Genomic DNA, 23,008 nt, shown 5'->3' with positions numbered 1-23,008 from the left:
ATACGCGACACTCTTCTTTTGCCATTGGAGGTAAACGTATCAAATTTATTCATCAATTGGAAAGCTTGGCCAATTCGTCTCACCCCTTGCGCATGATTAGTACATTAAAGCCACAAACGTGTCACACCTATCGTATAAACTCTTGTTCTTAGGCCATCGTAGCTTGATTAAGAAAATAACACAAACAGCGCTGATAAACATTGTATTCCAACGCATTTTCATAAAACTTGACGTTTCGTATGTGTATGTGTATGTGTGTTGACTAGCATACGAAACGTCAGTTTTATAAAAATGCGTTGGAATACAATGTTTATCACCGCTGTTTGTGTCACACCTAACTTCCCGTTGTTGTTCATGATCCAATTAGAAACTTGAAGCAAGCATAGGATGGTCACTTTCTGGTCTAGTTGTCTTCTAAACCGTAGAGCTGGATGACATGAAACTCTCGTACTCATAAGATCAAGCGTTCACAAGTGGTCTTGTGACATTTTCCATAGCTGGTCGATGGTGTCACTCTTGTGCCTACTCCTTAGCTTTTCTTCCAACTTGATGCTCTCTTCAATAATATATCTGATCACAGAAGACGAGGTGTCGAGGCAAAAACAGAGGATGGAAATGAGAAGCTCAAGGGCTATCGCGGTGGCTAACATTTAAGTGCAAATCGCATAATTATCACTTACCCAGCATGGTTTCGGGAAACGAGGAATATATAGCGCCCCACTTCGTATGCGAGAGGTACCGGGATCAAAACCGAAATCTCCACAGACAGGCTGTTGTATTGTTACCAAGTTTAATCATGTCTTGTCTGCGAGTCTTTTCTTGGAATGAAGAGCAGTTTATCCGCTGTAAACTTCTAAACAAGGTCTCTATTCGTTCAACGATGGGAACTCCTGTTCACCTGGAGAGTGTAAAATCACTGGACATTCATGGCAAGTGAGAGAAATGGAGCCCCATGGCGGGATGAGCTCCACCTGTTTGATTTTTCAGGAAACGTGGATTCCTACATTTTTGTAAAGCTGTTAGTGTTGAAACCCCGGAAAACGCCCCTAATCCACTCTACAGATCAATAAAAATCGCTTTCAAGGCAAAGACCTCACACATAGACTCGCTTTGACGAAGGTGACGAAGTGATCTTCCGATTGGCCTATTAGTACGCCAACAGGTCCTTGAACATATAATGTCGCAGCTGTTATCCTCAAGTATTTCGAAAATACAAGCGGATTTATTTACTGTAAATTATAATTTGAAAGAAGCTTTCTTCGTCGAAAACTATTGCTTCTTGATATGTTGGATAACATATCGAATTAAGAGCTAAGAGATTTATCAACAGATAAGTGGTTATCTTACAAGAAACGTGTTAGGAATGCTCAGGTTGCAAACCGCCTAACTTAAGGCTATTTAATTAAAAAGCTTGATGAAAATTTGTTACAAGACGTGAAATAGCAGTTTGATAGAATTTTCTTCATCGGTTTTATGGGTCAGTGTAAGGGACTATGATGTATTTTCTATTTTTCACTTGCAAGGTGGTGTCATCATGGTCTATCATGATGAAATGACGAGTGTGCCTAATAATAATAATTGCCAACGAGTCAGGCCTTCTGACAGAAGGCCTGGCGAGGCGGCAGCTTATAGAGCCGCGAGAAGATTTTTAGGCGGACGAAATCTCAGAAGCGCTTCAAATTTAATTGTAATGTAGACCAAAAGCTGTAATGTAGACCAAAGCGATCAAATATTGACCGTAGCGATAACCAATGAGAGTGCCGCACGAGTACGCCGCGTGATGTTTGTAGCCGCCAGATCACGCAAGCTTGGCTCGTTGGCACTTTAGCGACAGCTATAACTATAATAATAATAATAATAATAATAATAATTGCCAACGAGTCAGGCCTTCTGAAGACAGAAGGCCTGGCGAGGCGGCAGCTTATAGAGCCGCGAGAAGATTTTTAGGCGGACGAAATCTCAGAAGCGCTTCAAATTTGAGTGTAATGTAGACCAAAAGCTGTAATGTAGACCAAAGCGATGAAATGTTGACCGTAGCGATAACCAATGAGAGTTAAGCACGAGTACGCCGCGTGATGTTTTCAGCCGCCAGATCACGCAAGCTTGGCTCGTTGGCACTTTAGCGACAGCTATAACTAGTATAAAAACCTTTTAAGTCCAATAAAAGGTTGACAAGTGGCGTTTATTTAAAATTAACCAACTTAAAGTGAAGGATGTCCCCGATCAGTATCAGAGGTTTTTGCCAACGAGTCAGGCCTTCTGAAGACAAAGGCCTGGCGAGGCGGCAGCTTATAGAGCCGCGAGAAGATTTTTAGGCGGAAGAAATCTCAGAAGCGCTTCAAATTTGAGTGTAATGTAGACCAAAGCGATGAAATGTTGACCGTAGCGATAACCAATGAGAGTGCCGCACGAGTACGCCGCGTGATGTTTGCAGCCGCCAGGCGCCAGATCACGTAAGCTTGGCTCGTTGGCACTTTAGCGACAGCTATAACTAGTAATAATAATAATAATAATACCGTGCCAATGTATTTAGCTCATAGAGCTAATTGGGGACACCTACTATTACAAAAGAAATAGAAACTATATCGTATAAACTCTTGTTCTTAGGCCATCGTAGCTTGATTAAGAAAATAACACAAACAGCGGTGATAAACATTGTATTCCAACGCATTTTTATAAAACTTGACGTTTCGTATGCTAGTCAACACACATTTTCAAAAGTGACCGTTACAATTTTAAAAACTATATATATATATATCGTAAACAATAGGGGTCTGGAACCTAGACTGAGAAAATGATCTGCAGCAGTACGTGTCTAGACATAATGAAAAGTAATAGCTAAAACAGCAATAACTTCTCACTACTAATATTGACATTAAGGGAAGGCTTTAGCTCTTGAATGAACAAAGTCTCTTTCATTCAAGAGCTAAAGCCTTCCCTTAATGAACAAAGTCTCTTTCATTCAAGAGCTAAAGCCTTCCCTTAATGTCAATATTAGTAGTGAGAAGTTATTGCTGTTTTAGCTATTACTTTTCATTATGTCCAGACACGTACTGCTGCAGATCATTTTTCTCAGTCTAGGTTTCAGACCCCTATTGTTTACGATATATATATATAGTTTTTAAAATTGTAACGGTCACTTTTGAAAATGTGTGTTGACTAGCATACGAAACGTCAAGTTTTATAAAAATGCGTTGGGATACAATGTTTATCACCGCTGTTTGTGTTATTTTCTTAATCAAAATAGAAACTATGTACAGTATCATAATAAGTAACAATATAGCTGATAAACTATGCATTAAAATTTAAAATTTAAAAGATATTTAGAAATATTAAAAATATTTAGATAACATAAAAAATGCTTGTACAATACAGATAATTATAAAAAATCACATGCTGCAAACTTGCAGCAGTTGCCACTGTCTTCCACTAGGCTGGCCTGGTCAACTCTACGGATAATATTTTTAAAGATGCTAAGGCTTGGTAGTTCACCCATACTATTTTCTAATTTGAACCAGATATATGGTTCTTGATACCTACGTGTGTGTTTACCATAGCGTATAGTATTAAATCGTGGTATTTCAAAGTCACTATTCCTAAGGTTATAACGACTACCCTTTCTAGTAAATATCGCAGATACGTAGCTAGGTACTAGATCGTTCTTTACTTTATACATTAGTGTTGCTATGTCCTGTAAGCGTCTATTATAAAGCGTAGGTAACTAAGCGCGCTTAACGACGGTGCCTACTATTGTTATTGCGCATACGTTCTGCGCATCTTGAGATACTCGGATTTCCTATCGGTGATGCTTTCTAATACAGGGATACTTTTGCGCGGTTTAAAACTATCCGGAGAAAGTAGATCTTAGTAAGTACTCTTGGTATCCAAAAAAAAAAATTGGGGGTAACCATGCATTTTTGAGAGATAATTAAGCTTCAATTTGAGAAAGAACGCCATACATTGCTTTGTATTTTAAAGCTTTTTACAAATATTATTCATGGATTATCTTTGAAAAATGCGTGGTTACCTCCAAGATCTACATTTCCTGCATAATCACACACCGGGGCAAAAATATTGTTAATTAGTAGGAAGTTCCTCATATGTCTCTGTTGTTGTTTTGAAGAAGACTGCACGCAGGGCGTGCTCTTGGATGCGTTCGATTTTCTGCCCATTTGAAGATTTGCAAAAGTTCCAGACTAAATGACAATATGTTAAATGTGGCATTATAGCTGTTTTATACAGTCTGAGCTTAGCTTGGCATGGTATTAGGTTGCGCAAGTGCGTGAGGACTCCTACTTTCTGGCTGGCTTTAGTGCATATTTCGCTAATGTGTTGCGTAAAGTTAAGGTTCTCGTCTATATTTACTAGTTCATGACGTAACGTAACATTCAGTTTTTTTACTTTAATCCACACAGAGATGCCCACAAATGTATGATATCAATATCAAAGGACTGGTCTATGTTATCATTCAGTTCAAGTTTGGTCCTCATTATCTAAAATACTCGGCTGCGATTTGCGCTAAAACCAGTCCGACAAAAATTCCTTGCGCCTCAAAATGTGGTAAAGCCCATTTAGTTATATTAAAATGGTCTGACTAAATATCATACTACCACCGTCGTCTTACTGTAAGAACTAAGAAAGCAAGCCATACGCGTAACCAGAAAGGACAATTTCCTATTGTTTTAATATGTACATGTTTTCCGGGTATTTCAGCTGTGTTATCAGGGGTTGATGAGGGAGGAGAGAAAAGGGGAACCCGATTAGACGTCAAGGCAACAGCCAGAGTCGATTACCCTTTACCCTGGAATTAATAATGATTTTTTTCAGTTACATTCCCTTCGAATGACCATGTATCATCGCAATGTTTGGTGAAAAGAGGGTTCTCCCTCTCAGACACCGAAACCTTTAAAATATTGAAAAACGACAAAAATGAAATGGGCGTTTGTAAGTTTATACACTTTCACACGCCCGAGTAAATATCGGCTGACACTCCCAAGGAAATGTTGGAGCTAGTGTTAATTGGATCTGGTTGTCTTTCTTGTTTTGTAATCTCTTTTTGCTGATAGAAACTTCTTGAAAGTTCCTCAGACTTGAATACTTCTGAGTTAAGTTCGTTTTAACATTTAATAGTTATTATAGTTTTGTCCTTATCGCTTTGACGCTGCTCGATAAACTTTACAAGCGCGATTGCTGAAAGGTAAGTCGATCATACTTGTCATTGTTTATATTTCTGTATTATGTGTCCCGACCCAGTTTGGAATTCACCTAAACAGCAATTCTTACACCAACGCAACCAACGGGGCTACCTGTGGCTTGTCCGAAAATACGTGAGCGCAACGAGTTTGTTCCATTTTCCTTGACCGTTTTCCCACTAGCGACAAATTTATACATTGGGGTCGTAAAAGGTTGACGAAAAATCGTAATGGTTTAGCTATAATATTACTCTGCCAGTCGTCTCTGACACGTTCACGTGAACTTATCTTTATTGCGCCATTTGACATTCTGAACTGTTTTGGTGTGTTTAAGGCTCTTTACTGAACAATTTGCTGACAACAGTGTGTTTTTTTATTACTTTTTCATTTTTAAGCGTACTTTTGTATTCAAGGAGGGAAACATTTGGAATCATTAAAAGTCTACGTCACTGCGAAACTAAAAAGCGCACATATTCAAAAAGTGACTCCGGAAACTGTGGCCACCAGATCATATTGCACTATTAACTGTCTACGTTACTTAGTCGGTAACAACAAGCACCAAGGAGTGGACGCGAGAAGGGTTATCAGCGGACAGCTCCACTGTTTGCTTATAATTTTTGAGAAGGTTTTCAAGACCAGCTGTGTCTACCACCTGTTTGATAGAATTAATGGATGACCAACACAAGTTGAATAAATTATTATTTTACCGAAACTCGAAAGATTCGAGAGGGTAATCGCGAGTCACAGAACTATCGAATGTCATGATTGGTTGTTTGGTGACTTCACGTGACCACAGAGGTCGTCGAACACGGAAATTGCAGTCAAGCGAATGGATCAAAATGGCGGATGCAGCTCCACAAGGCAGCCGTAGTTCACGGTTTCTTTCTCGCTTGCACGAAGCTTTGGCCAATGCTGTGACACCGCGACTGCAGGTCGATAGGAAAACTATCGAGAAAACATGGAAGCTGATGGACAAAGTCGTGAAGCTTTGTCAGAATCATCGCTTGTCGCTAAAGAACAGTCCCCCGTACATTCTAGACATTCTGCCCGATACCTATCAACATTTGAAGTTAATTGTCTTGAAGTACGAGGATCGAATGCACATTTTGAACGATTGCGAGTATTTTAGAATATATATAGAGAACCTTATCAAGCAATCAAAGCTTGCCGTCAAGCTTTTTAAGGAAGGAAAAGACAAGATGTTCGTGGAAGATTCCACATACAGAAGAAGCTTAACAAAACTGAGTTTGGTATTCAGCCATATGCTGGCTGAAGTCAAGGCGATATTTCCTCAGGGAACTTACATCGGTGATGGGTTTAGGATCACAAAGTACGATGCTGCGGAATTCTGGAAGAAGTCATTTGGTGTCGGGTAAGATAGTGTAATTCCTGTATTGTTTTTTTATAGTCAAACGAGTGGGCTTATAATATCTTGTGGACTTAATCTCCTCCACCTATGTCATAAAGGCTCGTTCAGCATTACCCAGTATTTGTCTGTTATGAGTATATTCTCCTGGCGGGTGGTCGAAAGTAAAGCGAGACTTTATTGAGTCGAAAAAACACTTTTTCGCGGTTTAGCAACCAACGCACTAACTTACTGCATGTGTCAATATATGCAAGCGGGGTCAGTAAAAACAATAATAATAGGTCACAATAGTATGAAGTTATTGAAAGGTATTTTGGCCAGTTCAATTTCCTCTTTTCTGTACCCTTCCTTGTTTTCATCCATATAATAAGCATTTTTCTGAAGCGAAAACACGCAAAAATGTAGCAAATATTTTCCAGTTTTCCGTTTGTGTATTGATCAGTTCCATAGAAGATTGAAAATAAACTATCATTTAGTACTTTTACCTGTTTTTTTTTCTTTAAAGTTTATTATTATTATTATAAGAGTAAAATATATTTAATGATGCTTTAGGGCAATGATTATTAAAACACCTTATGTCATCCAGAACGGCTAATTTATAGACCACATCTTGTGTTTGGTCTATTTAGCATGTTGATAGTATTATTAATTTTAATAACAATGTGATCCACTCAAAAACAAAAGTTGTCTCCTTTAACATTTCCATATCTTAAACTGAGACTTCTAGACTTCTACTCGCTGATTGGGGTGCTTTAGGTGTAAATGGATTAAAGGGACTTTTTTTTGTTAAGATCTGGATAGTTGCAGACATGTTACAATGTAAAATATTACAAAGAAAGTTTTAAATTGACATGATAAAGTTGCTGATTTAGTGTAGGTTTTTCACATGCTCTAAGGATTGTAAAAGTAAAAGTCAAGTCAAGTCAATTTATTTAACATCTGTAGTTCCTTCAGTTACGAAACTGGTATCAGTGGAAGCCGACGGTGCGCCTTTTACCCCCCTCCCTCTGTCAGTGCTCCATTTCACGGATATTTAAAGCTATACGGTGTAGCTACATGGATCAGAGGAAAGTCGAAACAGACGTTGAAGTCACAGAGGATCGAACTGGGGACCCCTTGCTCCGAAAGCCGTGCACTAGCCAACTGAGCTACGCCTGCAAATGTTGGTTTTTGAGGAGAGGGGAAAACCGGAGTACCCGGGGAAAAACCTCTCGGAACAGAGTAGAGAACCAACAAACTCAACCCACATATGGTGTACAATCCGGGAATCGATCCTGGGCCAAATTGGTGGAAGGCGAGTGCTCTCACCACTGTGCCAGCCCTGCTTCCCAGTATCCCAGTTTCAGTATCCTAGATGATGCTTCCACTACCTTCCAGCTTAAGATAAAAGAAGCTATTCATATTCATTGGGATAAACCTACACTAAATCATTAACTTTATCGTGTCAATTCAAAACTTTCTTTGTAATATTTTACATTGTCATGTTTCATTCTATTCTTATAGTTAATTAGCATTTTGTGCACACTATCTATTCAACTCTGTACTTTGTAATTGAAACTGAAGATGACAGAAGATTCTGTTGAAACATGTTATTAAAAAACGTTGTGTTTCTTAAAATTATCATGTTTCCTTTTGTTCTTATAGTTAATTATCATTTTGTGCATACTTTTTATTCAACTCTGTACTTTGTAATTCAAACTGAAGATGATAGAAGATTCTGTTGAAACATGTTTTTAAAAAGCGTTGTGTTGTTTCTTGATAAAACTCAAAAGTCACCAGCTGTTTTACCAAAGTGTTTTGAGCCAATTATGGGCTCAAGGAAGAAGTTAATGCAAATAGTTTGAAAGTCACTTAAAAACTGATGGAAACATCACCATTTTAATCTCCCTACAATAAATTTAGTTTCGTCAACCTTTTTGATAAACTAAATTTCATGATGATGGAAGATGGAAATGAAAGCTATATCTTATAACTACAGAGAGAAACAAATTTCTAAGCAAACATTAGGGGGTCGGCAGATGAGGCAAGTTGTTATGGACGCCTGTTTACAGTCGACAACTTGATGAAGTCACAACTGTTAATGTTAGGAAATGCATTTCCATAGATGAAGAGTTTAGTTGTTGATAAGCGGTACATTTTGCAGGAGCCTGGGAAAAAAGGGACAAAAAGTGAAGAGCCCCCGACTTTAAAAATAGTTTGCGTTGCTGTGAAATTGACTGAATTAATCGATGACTAGACTAGGGAAAGGAAGTTGTCGATAACAAAACAGCTGCGTTTGTTATTGACAATTAAATAGTTTTGTTTTTCACTATTGTAGTTGATAACTTGATTCATGCACGCAATGTTTTGTCATCCATAAGTTTTTGTTATTGACAACTACAAAGTTATCAATAACAAATTGCCTCCTCTGTGGAGGCCCTCAGTTGTAGTTAATAATGCAACTGGCTTCTTTGCAACTGCTTAAGTCGTGTCATTAACTGCGATGATCACTTTCACTTAGAATTACATTTGCATAGTTGAAATAATTATGAAAATTTGATGTATTTCTATCATGCATTAATTGTTAAAGAAGTTGTAGAGATGCCTGAAAAATACTTCAAGCTTGAGCAGGACTGGAATCCACTGAGCTATCAAGTCATCTTGGAACTGTGGTGATCTTCCACTTGAAAAATAAATTTTCTTAATAAGACAGGAAGCCCTGTCAATGGTAATTCTAAAAGACAGATGTCATCAGAGTGTCATGTTTAATGGTAAAAATCAGCTAGTTTAAAAATGGGGCAAGCAGTTTTTATGGATATTCAATATTAAAAATACTTTTGCTCTACATGTACATGTATTTTGTTTCAAAACTTCAGAAGCTTTGAATGGTGACAACATCCCAACATTTCTCTGCTTCATGTAGGTTAATGCGAGACTACTTCCCCCTGCTTAGAGAAAGAGTATTGCATGTGTTCTTTCCAAAGGAAGTTTCAATAGTCAGGTTATTTGTGCACAAAGGAAGGGTTGCCTAAAAAATATGACTTTTTCAGTTTTCATTACTTTATTTTAACTTTTCAAATGCAGTGAAAGTTTCCTCAAACTACTGTTTTTTTTTTAAGAAGAAGTTTCACTTTAAAGTGAGTGACGTTGCTGTATAAAAAGATGGAATAGTAATTGCCATGCCTTTCAGTGTATTTTCTCCTTGGGGTAAAAGCAGTAGTGTAGTCTCTTTACTGCTACATCTGATCGGCATCAGATGAAACTATGTGTGGCTTAAGGAGCAATTACTGGATTTATTTTTGAAACAGGAAAATGATGCAAGTGACAAGTCAAGTTTGCATATTTCAGAACTTTGCACCCTGTTACCCATCTGAGGCTTTAAATTATTTGCTGGGTTTTGCCGTACATGTAACCTTTGACACTATAATGAAAAATTGAAAGCTCTCCTCCTTCCTTTTCATTGACAGAAAAATGGCATTTATGGCTTAGCACTTAGTATTATTATTGATGGAAGGGAGAACGCCAAAATGTAATATTCATATTTCTTCCTGCAATTACCTGGTAATCTTGGACAATCAAGTTTAATATTTAAAACCATTTTTATCTCTCCCCTTTATCCCTTTCATCGCTGAAGCAGCCCCCATTAATGAGTAAAATCATCTGGCATCGACAGAATTTTTAATTAACATCTGTATGGTAAGTCTCACTCGCATGGCTGAAAGGGGTAAAGAATAATGGCATTAAAATTCAACTTCCTCGTGTTCTTAGTACAATGTACTCCCTTCTACATGTGGTGGCAGTGTTAAATGTCTTTTCTATTTATTTTTAGCAAAACGACAGTGTCATGGAAACACTTTCGACAGACACTTCAAACAGTACATCCAATTAGCTCAGGTCTGGAAGCAATGGCCCTGAAATCAACAATTGACTTGACATGTAATGATCACATTTCCATATTTGAGTATGACGTCTTCACAAGATTGTTTCAACCGTGGTCACATTTGCTTCAAAACTGGAATCTTCTCGCTGTGACCCACCCTGGTTACTGTGCTTTTATGACTTATGACGAGGTGAAGGCAAGGCTCAACAAGCATCTTGAGAAGCCAGGAAGGTAGGAGTTATTGTGATTGCAATTCCTGGCATCTTATGTTAGGTACTTTTAAGAGCAGCATGGACTAATGATTAGGGTACTGAATTTTAACACAGGTGCAAGTGTTTACTGTAACAGTATGTCTTCTGTGGCCTTGTTTTCCACTCTGCCATACTTATAAGCACATTTCTTACCTCATTTTGGTTTGGATCTAGCGTGAAATGGAGGCTAATGTGGGGAAATAATTTGGGTGTGAAAAGATCTCCCCCCCACCGTAGCCTCCATTTCATGCTCGATCCAACCCAACCATAAGAATACAAAGGGGCCTCAGAAGCTTCCTTTGACCGGAAAGGATGTAATTAGATGCATGCCCAATTTTGACATCTGGACCCGGTTGTTCGAAAGCCGATTAGCTTAATCCAGGATTAGCGTAAACTTTTGTTTCAAGTTTTCAACTTTTTGGTGAAAGTTTTTTGCTTATTTTTGTTTTTCAAGATTGAATTCTTGTAATGTAAAGTTTTGCTAATTATCAGCGTTGAACAGCATTTTGGAGTAGAGAAATAAACTCCTTGGTTAATTTTTAATCTAGGATTAATGTTAATCGGCTTTTGAACAACCGCGCCCTGACAAATATTTCCCTTTAAATGTTTTCATTTTCAACCTATTTCTGGAAATGTGGTAAGTGTAAGAGTTTGCATTATTTCTTGGCTAAGGCAAGTGCAGCTGTTTCTCTTTAAGGACGGTGCCTACTACCGTATTTACCCGTGTATAAGTCGACCTTTAATGGCTTGAAAAGAAGCTCCAAAAATTGCCCTCGACTTATACACGGGTCAAAGATTTTGAGCCAAGTTCCAGCTAAGTAATTTATTCAAAATTAACATAATAATGATTGTTGTCTTGGGCATAATGAACGCGGTGGACAAAAGCCGACAAAAGACTTCGAAATGAATGACAAAAGACTTCAAAATGAATGTAAGCAATTCCAGTTGAAATGAAAAAGGATTTGTCTAAATCTAAATGTTGAAGATACTCACAAGCACAAATATGAAATAGACACTGGAAATTTTCGTTTTCCAAAGGCGGAAAGCTCTAAAAGGCATTTCTGTTTCTTCAAATGAACGCGATCGTTCAACGGCTTAGTAACCTGGCGCAATACCTCGTGTTTGCATGCAAGCTATTGTCACTCGTGTTGCATGAAAATGCTGGTTGGTAAGGATTGTTTTTTTTATTTTTTATACAAACCTGGCTGATTTAAATGCATTTGCAAACTTCGTATTGTTTGGTTTATGACTTTTGTTTTCTTTGTCATGTGAGAAATTATAAGTCAAGGACCAATTAAACCTTGCACATTTTCGCATCGTTCGCAAGTTATTTTCAAAGATTGACTCCCACTTCTGTGATGTTGTGCTTATTCTCTAAAGCCCTTTATCGTTGAACAACAAAACAGGTTAGTTTGAGGTTTTCATGTTCGATTTTCTGAGAACTTTTTCGAAATTCAAGGACAAAATGCCCGCATATACAACAACTGCTGAACCACCAAACTATTTATAAGTGCTTGAGGCCCTGATTTTTTGTGTATCCACATTTCCAGAAATCGAAGAAATTATACAAGATAAATGTCCCAGTAACATTTAACAAAGAAATTAAGAAATTGCTTTTTTTGCCATCAAAAATGGGGGGTCTACTTATACACGGGATCGACTTATACACGGGTAAATATGGTTATCTCTGTAAAATGCATGGTGACCCCTAATTTTCTTTTTGGATACCAAGATCAGTTGCTAAGTTCTGCTTTCTCCGCATAGTTAGATGAACTGTGTAAAAATATCCCTGTATTAAAAAACCACTAGCAATAGGAAATCCGAGTATCTTGAGATGTGCAGAACGTATGCGCAATAACAATAGTAGGCAACATCCTTAAGTGTACTTGAGGACCATAGTTTAGGGGACACTTTGTGACGTTAATGGTCTGTATTCCTGGGCCGTAGTGAGGAGCAAAGGGCTTTTTGTTGCACTTATCAAAATTATTGTGCATCAAATTATGTTTTATTTTATTTTATTTTATTTTTTATTTACACATTTTTGAAGCTGAAGTTTGTGCTTAGAGTTGCAATGCTGATCTAGAGGGCTCACTCCGATAAATACATTAGTAATCATATAATCATAGAGGCTAGGTAGACTAGACATAAACAGACAAGCAAACAAACTAACAAAGCCGACAGGAAGACGATAAAAATTATGGCTTGAACCCATTGACTCCCAGGGGTTCCCCACTGATGAGTAAAATCATCTGGCGTTACAAAGAGTAAAATACTAATTCAGGCCGGCTTGGGAGTCTAAGGGTTAATGGTCTCTCAGGGAAATCCACAGAAACTAGCAGGAGAATATCTACACCCTAATCTAAACAGATTGATAGTTCAGAGCACATGCATCTAGAAGTCCATTTCCAGACATGTGGAAGCTTCTGGTTTCAAGAAAAGAAAAGAAAGAAAAATTAATGACTCTCAATTCTATTTTGTCTCTTTATTGATGATTTCACTTTGGATTCAAATAATTTGAAATCTGATACAATGTGATATGATACCTTTTTATGCATAGTAAAACAGAGTGCAGCGTAAGTAAAATCTGAGATTGTAATCTGAAGGAATGTGTTATTTGTTAACAGTTATATCTTCAGACTGAGTTGCACAAGGCTTGGCCAATGGGCAATAGGATATGTTACTCCTGAACATTCTATTTTGCAAACCATTCCTCAGAACAAATCTCTTTGCCAAGCATTAATTGATGGAGCAAGAGAAGGCTAGTAAGTATCAGCCTTACTTGATTTTCATCAGGAAAAAATAGTAAAGAACATGATAATGTAAAATACTGTGAAATGGGAAGGCAAGAATTGTGTTCAAGTATTCCAGGTTTGTGACTTGAACTTGATTACTAAGTAATAAAATTCTGTGGTGTCTTGGTCTTTCTTTAGTTTTTTTCTTTCATTCTTGTCACTACTACAATTTGAGCAAAAGCAATAAAGTAAGAAAATGAACAGTCCTCAAGACAATACAGATGCAAAGTTCTTTGCAAGCTAATTTACCATAAAAAACCCGCAGATAAGCCGCACCCTTAATTTAGCAGCTCAAATTTTGGGAAAAAAAGGTTTTTGAAAGAAATCACAAGAAATCCAAAGTTGAGTCTTGAGAAGTCTTCTTCATCATCCACTGTTCATGGAACGTAAACTCACTATTAACATTAAAACAGAAAATAATTCAAAGTCTTATCCACAATTTTAACACTTTAACATTATGAACACTTTGACATATGAACAATCTTTTTCTGGTATTTGTTGACAGGAATTTCTTCATTCAACACAGTTTTTCCATAGATTTTTGCATTACAACAAGAACGTGAATGGAACAGTCGAAGCTCAGTAACCAGGCATTAGATTGGATGCAAAAGTTGAAAACTTGATACCGGAAGCAGCGTGATGTTTTAAGAGTTTACACAAAGCAATAAGCTGCATTAAACATTCCCCAGTATAACATGGTCTTTTTTATTTTGTTCGACGTCAGTAGTTGACACAAGACTATTTGTTCAACAAATTTGCTATCAAAGTGCTAAACGGCAAAGAAACAGTGGACCATTTGCCACGCAAATACTTGAGAATAGCGTGGTATTTTTCTTGCTTGTGGGGGATCGATTACTGTTGAAGTTACAGGCCATTGTCGATTCTGCAAACAGATTTGCGGGGGAATGGAAATTCTGTGCATTGTGACGTTTTCCTGTTGGAGAAAAGCGACCATACACTGTGGCTCAAAGGATCGGTTAACAAAGATGGTTTTTACGCTTTTAGGGGTGACAACTGTAAGCGCTGTAATATTAAAGGTTACTCTTACATGAACAACGGCCAAAAAACTTACAAAAGCAATGACCAGTACTCCCTTGTGGGTTTGTGTAATATTCATTTAAATATTTTTCCATTATAGTCATTTAACAGAAATTGGCATTGAAATTCCAACACCTTTTTCAAATGTTCCCACAGATAAACTACACCCCTGATTTCTAGCAACGATTTCGGGAAAAGGGTGTGGCTTATCTGTGGGTTTTACGGTACGTGCAATTTTTTTTTGGAAAGCTATAGTAATCTCTGATTTCTGTTTCTTTCCAGTTACCTTTTTCCAGATGGCAAGCCAGAAAATCCTGATGTAAGTCAGCATCTGATTACACCATCTGATGAACACATTACAGTCACAGAGGAACAGTACGAGTTGTACTGTGAGATGGGTTCCACTTTTCAGTTGTGTAAGATCTGTGCTGAGAACAACAAAGACATTCGTCTGGAGCCATGTGGTCACTTAATGTGTCACCTCTGCTTGGAACAGTGGCAAGACTCAGGTGGTGATGGGTGTCCATTTTGTCGATCTGAGATCAAAGACATCCATTCAATTGTCGTCGATCCATTTGTACCACTCCGTGAACAGACATCACATACAGCTGCCTCAGAGGTCCAAGAAAATCATGTTGACCTTGATGAAGAAGAAATTATGGAGGTAACTAGTTAAGTACAGTGGCTCTCTTGGGGAAAGAGGAAATCACTTTTTTTGTACAAAAGTTGATCACACATATAATTATTAGTAGTATAGATTTTTGCAGAAGTGTTGCTACAGTAATGAAGTCAATTAAGAGAGTTGCCATGGCAACTATCTGGCTACCATACCACCTCATCATGCATTGCTGTGGTACCTGATTGGAAAAGAAAAACATAGTCTGGCAGAAGCTAATTTCAAGTTGCCTGCTGAAATGCATAGGAACAAAGTGCTAATCTAGATGTTGTTGCTAAATGATTGAACTGGTCAAATGGGTGTATTTTGTTAGGGCCATATGGGCAAAGAAACCTCATTAATGATGTCTGACTTTGTGGATGATATTTTCATAGGATCCTGGCCAGTGGATGCCTTTCTCAGTTTTCACTTTGCCTCAACAAGTCAATGATGTGAACAGAAATACAGGAAATGGACCGCCTCCCTTGCCTCAAAGGCGAAACAATTTGCAAAATGTGCAGACACCAACTTCTCCCACTCTTGTTGTTACCCATGCATCACCATTTGGTTCCCCCAGAAGCTCTAACAGGTCTTCACCGCATAGTTCTCCATTTACCTCACCTCGAAACTCACCCAAAAATTCTCCAAGAACATCCCCATTGGTTTCTCCAAATGCCTCACCACGAACTTCCCCACAGGTTTCTCCAAGTGCCTCACCGCAAAATTCTCCAGTACAGGGACGGAGAGGTAGACCATTACCTCCACCTGCAGACTCTGATGACGAAAGCCCTCCTGCTATACCAGAAAGGAGGTACAAGAACACAACTGGAAACTTAAGTAAAAGGGATAAAAACAGAGATTCAAAAAAGAGAATAACAGCAGAAGAGATACAATTGGATATGCAGACATTGATGCTTCAAATGCGCACACAGTACAAGAGACACGTAACCAAGACCTGGGTTTACCTAAGACAAATTATGCACAGCTGGCCTTCCCACCTCAGGGTGATGATCTTGAGGCAAACAGTGAAGGTACCGCTGCAAATGGAAACATGTTTGCTGAAATTTGTCCGAGTGATGAAGGGACTCCATATGATTTTCCACTGCCTATTTTGTCAGCGAAAGAGAATTTGAAGAATAAAAAAAGGACAAAGGAGAATGGCTTACAGGACACATCGGAAGGCCTGGAGCCGGTCTCAGATCCCTTTGCAGATGACCCGTTTAGATACTACGTGAAATCAAAAGGTGCCCACTTTGAAAATGATATTGTAAAAGAGGCTCCATTGGTTGTGGCATTGCCTCCTCCCATGCGCTCAAAAACCTTCAATTCAGGAGAATCACGCCAAGGCCATATTCAAAAACACAAACATGCATCCCCAACAAAGTCCTTTACCAAGGCAAGATCCAGTGATGATGTCCTTGATGTAAGAACTGCCAGTAACTCTAATGAATATGAAGAGAATAAAAGTTCCACTGCAACTGTGCTTCCTCACAGGGCTCAACGCCCAGTTCTACACTCTCGAAATAGCTGGGCAGGAGCAGAAGCAAAGAGCTTCCACAACCCAACGTACGGTGTGGAGCAATTTGATCCCAGTAAGTTAGAATCCCACAATGATGGTCATAGACCACCACCAAGATTCCCAGATGATGCTAACGCAGAGGCCATGCAGTTTTACGAAGAGGATTTTACTATTCTTCAGGCTCAAGGTTACACTCGGGAAGAGATTACAAGAGCTTTGATTGTGGCTGATAACAATTTTGCAATGGCTAGAAAGATTCTTCGTGAATTTTCTCAAGGGACAAGGAAGCTTTGACTGTCACTATTAGGTCACTTGGGAGGAATTACGTGGGAAAAAAGAATCATCACATCTACAGATCATTGACATTTTCAATTTTGGATTTACGTAGAAAAAGAGTAAATTCAGTTTAACGAGTGATGCGTTTTAGAGACATCATATTGTTGTGTCAACAAGAAGTAGCTTTGTTATGTATTAAAGTGGACTGAATGATATAATGCAGATTTCTTACGTTAAGTTGAATTCACGCAGTTGTCAGATTTCAGAATTTTAAGCAGTCTTGCAGACTCAGAACTTAATAGCTTATTTGATGGGCAGATAGAAGCAGTATTTTACATGTAAGCAAAATCCTTGTTCAGTTGGGTTTTAAAAGAGACACCGGGTCATAGCCATTTTGAAATGGTTATTTATAAATGAAGAATATTTTAAATTTGTTAGATTAGTTAATTAATAGAAAGGTAAAAATGTAAATAAGAGAGGTTTACTCACTTGGCCAAACTGGTATCTTAATTACAGAAATCAGGAATAGCTAGTTAATCTTGAAATGCAGTAGAGGCTTACTAAACATGTCAAGACTTGCTTTAATATTACTGATATTGTTTGTTGCAGGGAAAATCCATTCTTTTAAAATTCTATGCCAAGTCCAGTAAAACCGAAAATTGAAGGGTTGTGTCACAAAATCACAGCTTGCCCTTAATGCTTTGATTGGTTGTATTCAAGAAAATGACACAAAACAGGCTTAACACTTTGTTTCGATGTCTGCTTTCAAAGGCTCTCACTTCTTTACTGCCACCAGCAAAAGTTATTTGGGAAGTTATGTACTGACTTTACAGCATCTGAACATTTGGATATAAACCCCAATATTTGAAAGCCTCAAGCTATAATTGTGCACACAGGCTTTGTAAGATTATTATCAAAGGATCTCCATGTTCTGCTGGCAATATTAGGGAGTTTAAGAAACTATGGCGGCTACGGCAACGACAAAGCCAAAAAGCAGTAATAAATTATTATTGGTTAAAAGAATCAAAATGCTCATGCTGCACGTGCGGCACGCATTTTTGAACATTTCTCTTTCGTACTCGTGAATACTACTATGTGAAATGACCAAATTTAAGGTTTTGACGACAACGTGGACAAACTACCGCGAATCTTTCAGTCTCACTCTTTACTTCAAATCCGTCTGTACCAATCCAGGTTAAGGACACTTCACTCACATTGAATAATATAAACAAGATGGAATAATCATTAAATACTTAAAACAGCTCAAAGTTATTTTGGAGTGATGTTTTTGTCTCCGTAGCCGTTGTGGTTTCTTAAACTCCCTGTTATTATTTAGCTCTGGGCTATGATTCAAAGACAATTTTTATGCTATGAAGTTAAACTACAAGTGCTGTGTGGCCTTAAATTCCTCAGGATTATTGGAAAAACTGGTTCTCTTGTACATTTTCTTCTGTATTCTAGGTCATGGGACAACATTCAAAAATTGAGAATTTGGAATGCACTTTAAATTAAGTGAATAAGAAAATTTCAATTATCCCATTGAAGCATTGTTACCTGATCTTTTTTGGCAAAACAAAATGTACAAGCAAAATTAATAAGCTCTCTGGACATTGGTAAATAAATCTGGCAAATAATTCATACTTTTTTCTGCCATTATATCCTCGGGTGTTTAGTGGTGTGGTTAGTTCCAGGAAGTTACTGTATTTTGCCTTGTGGCAGATTTTACTGTTTCTAACCAGGGGTGCGTCCATAAATTGCAGCCAGAGGGGGCCAAAGAAATTGTTGCGAGAGCACAACCCCCTTCCTTCCCCCACATGCCCTCTATCTGAAAATTTACATTAATCAAGATGTACTTGAAAAAAGATAAGCTCTGAAGCAATAATTATCTTGAGTAAAACTGCCTAATGCACACTGTACCACTTGGCAAGGGGACAAGTCATTTAAGTTGTTTTTTATTGGCCATACAAACAGCACACTCCACAGTAGGATCAGCGTCACTTGGCACAAGGGATTTTAGCTAAAACTGAATGACGAGTAGAACAGCCCTGAAGCTCACATGCATAAAACCTCTGTCAACTTGTGGAGCTTCATAACATCTCAAGTGGTTACCATCCTCTCCATGGGTGGCTGTGCACAACAAATTACGTGAAGCGTACCTAATGATTCTTATCAAAGGAAACTGTAATAAAGCCTTTTTGGTTGTCCATTTATCCACAGTTGACTACTTTCAATAGCCCCTTTTGCAGTTCTGTGCTCAGTTACCAGGCCTTTGAATAAAAGTGAGGCTGAAATTGACCTTGTTGGGATACAACTCCAGCCTTGCTTTTATTCAAAAGCCTGGTATCTGAGCACTGAACTGTAAAATGGTCTGTCACATTTTAGCAAATTTAAAGAACTGTTGTGACAATAAATTTTCACTCTCTTGATTTCTTATGGAAAATAAATTCTACATACATTATTGTCTGGTTGACATTACCTCCTCAGTGACAATGTTGGATGCATGGTAAAACAAGAGAATAATTATGTCCCCACACCTGGGTAGTGCTTTCAAAGCAAGAGAGTGAATAGATTTTCCAATGCTGTGATAAACTGTGGTGCCTTTTAAAGGGGAATATTGAGGGGATTGCTAGAACTTAGTGCAATGATGTTGAAATGCTTATCGCATGAATTGACTCGCCTTTGGAAGACATTAATTTTAGTCTTAAAAAAAGGCATGCCGCTGACCTCTGGATGTTACACAAAAAAGATGAGTAAGTGATGTCAGAAATGTAACAAAAAAAGGGGGGTCACCGACTTTGTTTTGGAGAACTTGCCTGGAAGAACACCCTAAATCTGAAAAATCCAGCTTCTTTAGCGAATAAGCCCACAGTGTCTTTAAGCCCAAAAATATTGCAATTACATCTTTGAAGTGAAATGTCCTCTACCAAACTTTGTTTAAGTGGACCCATCAAGTGAATTAAGTTAACTGTCGAGGTTCCTTAAAGAACAAGTTCGCATTTAGCGACCATAGTTTCATGCACCTTGCAGCCGCAAGATGGCAGGATTCCATGTCCCGAGGACAGAAATCTTGAAATTTTGTTAATTTCCCACATTGACTTTTTGTTCATTTTTGGACAATGTGGAGATAATTGTAAATAAAATGTTTCTGAAAAGAAAAGTAGGGTTCACCGAACATCCAAGATCGTTAAATCCAAGCAAAGCTGTGGCAATGGCCATCTGCCCTATCATTGTTCCTTTTAATACTTGGCATGCATGCTCGATGCATGACGTGGCATGTGAATTTGCATGCGCTGTAACGATGCGCAGTAGCAATGGGCGCGAACGTCCTTAATAGCTATGTAGATACAATAAAGTTAACTAGTGTTCTTGAAATACAGTTTTTTTCCAATACAAATGTCATCTAAAAAGGGGATGCTCCTGCTGCTATGTATAGGGCCTTAAATCACACAGCAGCCATGTTGAGTCCCGACAGATTGAGAACTTTTGTTTTTGCGCACCAAAACTTATTCCTAAACATTTTAACTCGAGGCTTGGGGTACGAAATCTAAATTTATTTTCTGTGCAAATAAATGTTAAAGATTAATCAAGCTGAGGCTTTAAATCTAATGAGTCTTGGATGAGATGATAAAATGCAGCAATGAGCATCAACAACCCAAGAGTAAAGCTATCAACCAATGTGCACAGATCCCTGTAATACCAGGGGAAAGCTTATGCAATGGTGTCACAAGAAGGAATGTTTCAGTCCAATTACCAGTAACAACCAAATAAAGATACAACATTAAAGGTTTTGAGATGGTTTTTTAAACACTGTTTATTGACACTATTTATCTCCAGGGATGAAATTTCAGTTTCAAGGGAGTTCTAATTAACTCTTAAGCTTCTTTTTGGGTCTTAGATTGTTGCTATGTCCACACTTCTTCTTGCGACAATTCACAGCACGAGGGTGAAGACGGGCATAGCACCTACAAAAATAAAGATGTTCATTTGTAATAAAAATTATGAACTCCGACACTTGTATGTTCTCTATAAAACAAACTGCTCTGAATGTAAAACCAAGAAAAAGATACACGTTTGCTAAAAGTTTAGATTACATACTTCCTGCAGATCATTTTGTCACAGTTGTACTTCTGAGCCAATATGCGCAAACTGGGTTCAATTACTCCACCACGCAACCTAAGTACAAGGTGAAGAGTGGACTCTATTGACAGACAAAAAGTATTATAAAATTATTAAATGGGGTTTACAGGAAAAGAAACAAGGGGTTCAAAAATATTATCACTGATAGGTGTTTTCTTGGTGGAAATGATCATTCACCACACCCCAATAAACACCACCCTCAAAAATTCATTTTGTTTTTGTCTGTTTGCTCAGAGTAAGTTATAGCCAATCAGAACACCTGGAAAGCACTATTCTCTGTATGGCAGGGCTTGAAATTAACAAAAAAAATCCAGTCGCAATTTTGCAACAAAACACAAAGATTTAGTCGCAATTTGAAAATGGCGAATGACATTGAAGGAATGGAGTTGTGCATGTAACGTCGCAGCAAAATTACGCTACAATTACGCTATCTTCAGATTGAAAGAAGACTCGAGGTGAGAAACAAAATAATTTTGTCATTTATTGTAGTAAAAAGAGCAGCAAAGTGGCAACTGCTAACCCTTGTTTTGAAAGAGCGAAGATGAAAACAAGTTGCAAATTTGCCACTTCTCCAGATATTTTAGTTGCAAAGGGAGAAAATTCAGTCGCAAATGCGACTATTGGTCGCAATTCTAAGCCCTGTATGGTATATACTAAATGGCATTAAAAGCAAAGTTTTTGCTTGTAAGCAAAAAGGGGGATGTCCTTTAGAAAATAAATAAATACCATGACCAAAACATGCCTTTCTGGATGTTGTAATCAGAAAGTGTTCGACCATCCTCCAGCTGCTTGCCAGCAAAGATCAGACGTTGTTGGTCAGGGGGGATTCCTGAAGAATAAGCAGCAACAGACGTCATTACAAAAAAACACAAAAGTTGCTCATGAGCCACTGAGCTCTCCTGCAGCCAGAACTTAATCTAGCTTCTATGGTATGAATTGACTAAGAGTATTACTTCTTCAGCCTTACAATGATGGAATCACTCCATTGCAATATTATGCTCAGCATATATATAGATGTGGTCAATACCCATTTATACACCTGGCACCAGTGTTGTTCAATAGGTGGATGATGCTATCCACCAGGCAGGCCCCAGTTGTTCACTGGTTTCGCTATGACGTATCCACTGGATAGTGATTTATTCAGCGGATAGCGCTATCCATCGTTTGAACAACTTAGGCCTGGGTTAAGAGTGATTACCTGGGGGACTTGAACCAGTGACCCAAAAAGTGGGAATCTGGAAAGATAACCACTTAACCACCAAGCCTCCACGTCCATGTAATAACAATGACGTAAGGAGAGTCTACTGCAGACATAACTTCAAGCGAATACATTTTAGTGGTCTGTTGTTTCAAACTCAATACCCACTAATACTTTTCCTTATCTGCAGTCTATAGATATACAACATATAACTTTCCCTTGAAATTGTCTAAAATTTTGGTCGCAACAGAGTATTAAAATTTTAAATTTTAAACAGTCTTACGTCAGATTAAGAACTTAAAACCTTCCCAAAATGCCATTATAGAACCAAAAGGATTGTATTCATAACTGAAGCTTCAAAAGTGCATGGCAATTTGTATATAAAAAAAACATCTCTAGCGTGACTGGACGGCACTCCATTGAGCTTATCACGTACCTTCTTTATCTTGAATCTTGGTTTTAACATTTTCGATGGAATCACTTGGTTCCACCTCAAGGGTAATGGTTTTACCCGTCAAGGTTTTCACAAAGATCTGCATGATCTAGAAAGAAAAGAAAATATTTTACCTTTCTTAATTGCTTACTGGACATAACTGTATGTGAAATAAGGCACATTTTCAGCGTTTTCTTATCAGTTACTTCGAATCTACCTCGTGTCTTTGAAGGAAGAAGAAGATGCACTTAAAATGGGGTGGCCGAAAGGTATTTGAAGGGTTTGTGCGCCT

General features: G+C 38.0%; 1 protein-coding gene and 1 pseudogene across 1 annotated transcript; one reads left to right on the top strand and one right to left on the bottom strand.

Moving 5' to 3' along the window:
* Positions 1-5,054: 5,054 nt before the first annotated feature.
* Positions 5,055-19,406, top strand: LOC137981504 (E3 ubiquitin-protein ligase CBL-B-B-like; annotated as a pseudogene).
* A 1,335-nt stretch (positions 19,407-20,741) lies between these two features.
* Positions 20,742-22,961, bottom strand: LOC137981505 (ubiquitin-ribosomal protein eL40 fusion protein). Its single transcript, XM_068828606.1, has 5 exons — positions 22,934-22,961; positions 22,720-22,825; positions 21,828-21,914; positions 21,044-21,146; positions 20,742-20,910 (listed from the first exon to the last, which is right to left on the bottom strand). The coding sequence occupies exons 2-5, from the start codon at positions 22,820-22,822 to the stop codon at positions 20,814-20,816; spliced, it is 390 nt and encodes a 129-aa protein (XP_068684707.1). The 5' UTR covers positions 22,823-22,825; positions 22,934-22,961; the 3' UTR covers positions 20,742-20,813.
* Positions 22,962-23,008: the final 47 nt, after the last annotated feature.

The sequence above is a fragment of the Montipora foliosa genome, chromosome 13, assembly GCF_036669935.1.
Source record: "Montipora foliosa isolate CH-2021 chromosome 13, ASM3666993v2, whole genome shotgun sequence".
In the NCBI taxonomy this organism is placed as follows: Eukaryota; Metazoa; Cnidaria; class Anthozoa; order Scleractinia; family Acroporidae; genus Montipora; species Montipora foliosa.
The sequence above is the reverse complement of the archived record's forward strand: the minus strand, read 5'-3'. Positions and strand labels throughout refer to the sequence as shown.

What these genes read in the sequence shown, in the direction of transcription:
- LOC137981505 (XM_068828606.1), bottom strand. Translation starts at nt 22,822, where the DNA reads ATGCAGATCTTTGTGAAAACCTTGACGGGTAAAACCATTACCCTTGAG. An exon ending in CAAGATTCAAGATAAAGAAG is followed by an intron (nt 21,915 to 22,719) that starts GTACGTGATAAG and finishes CTTATTCTTCAG; the next exon opens with GAATCCCCCCTGACCAACAA. An exon ending in TGATTACAACATCCAGAAAG is followed by an intron (nt 21,147 to 21,827) that starts GCATGTTTTGGT and finishes GTCTGTCAATAG; the next exon opens with AGTCCACTCTTCACCTTGTA.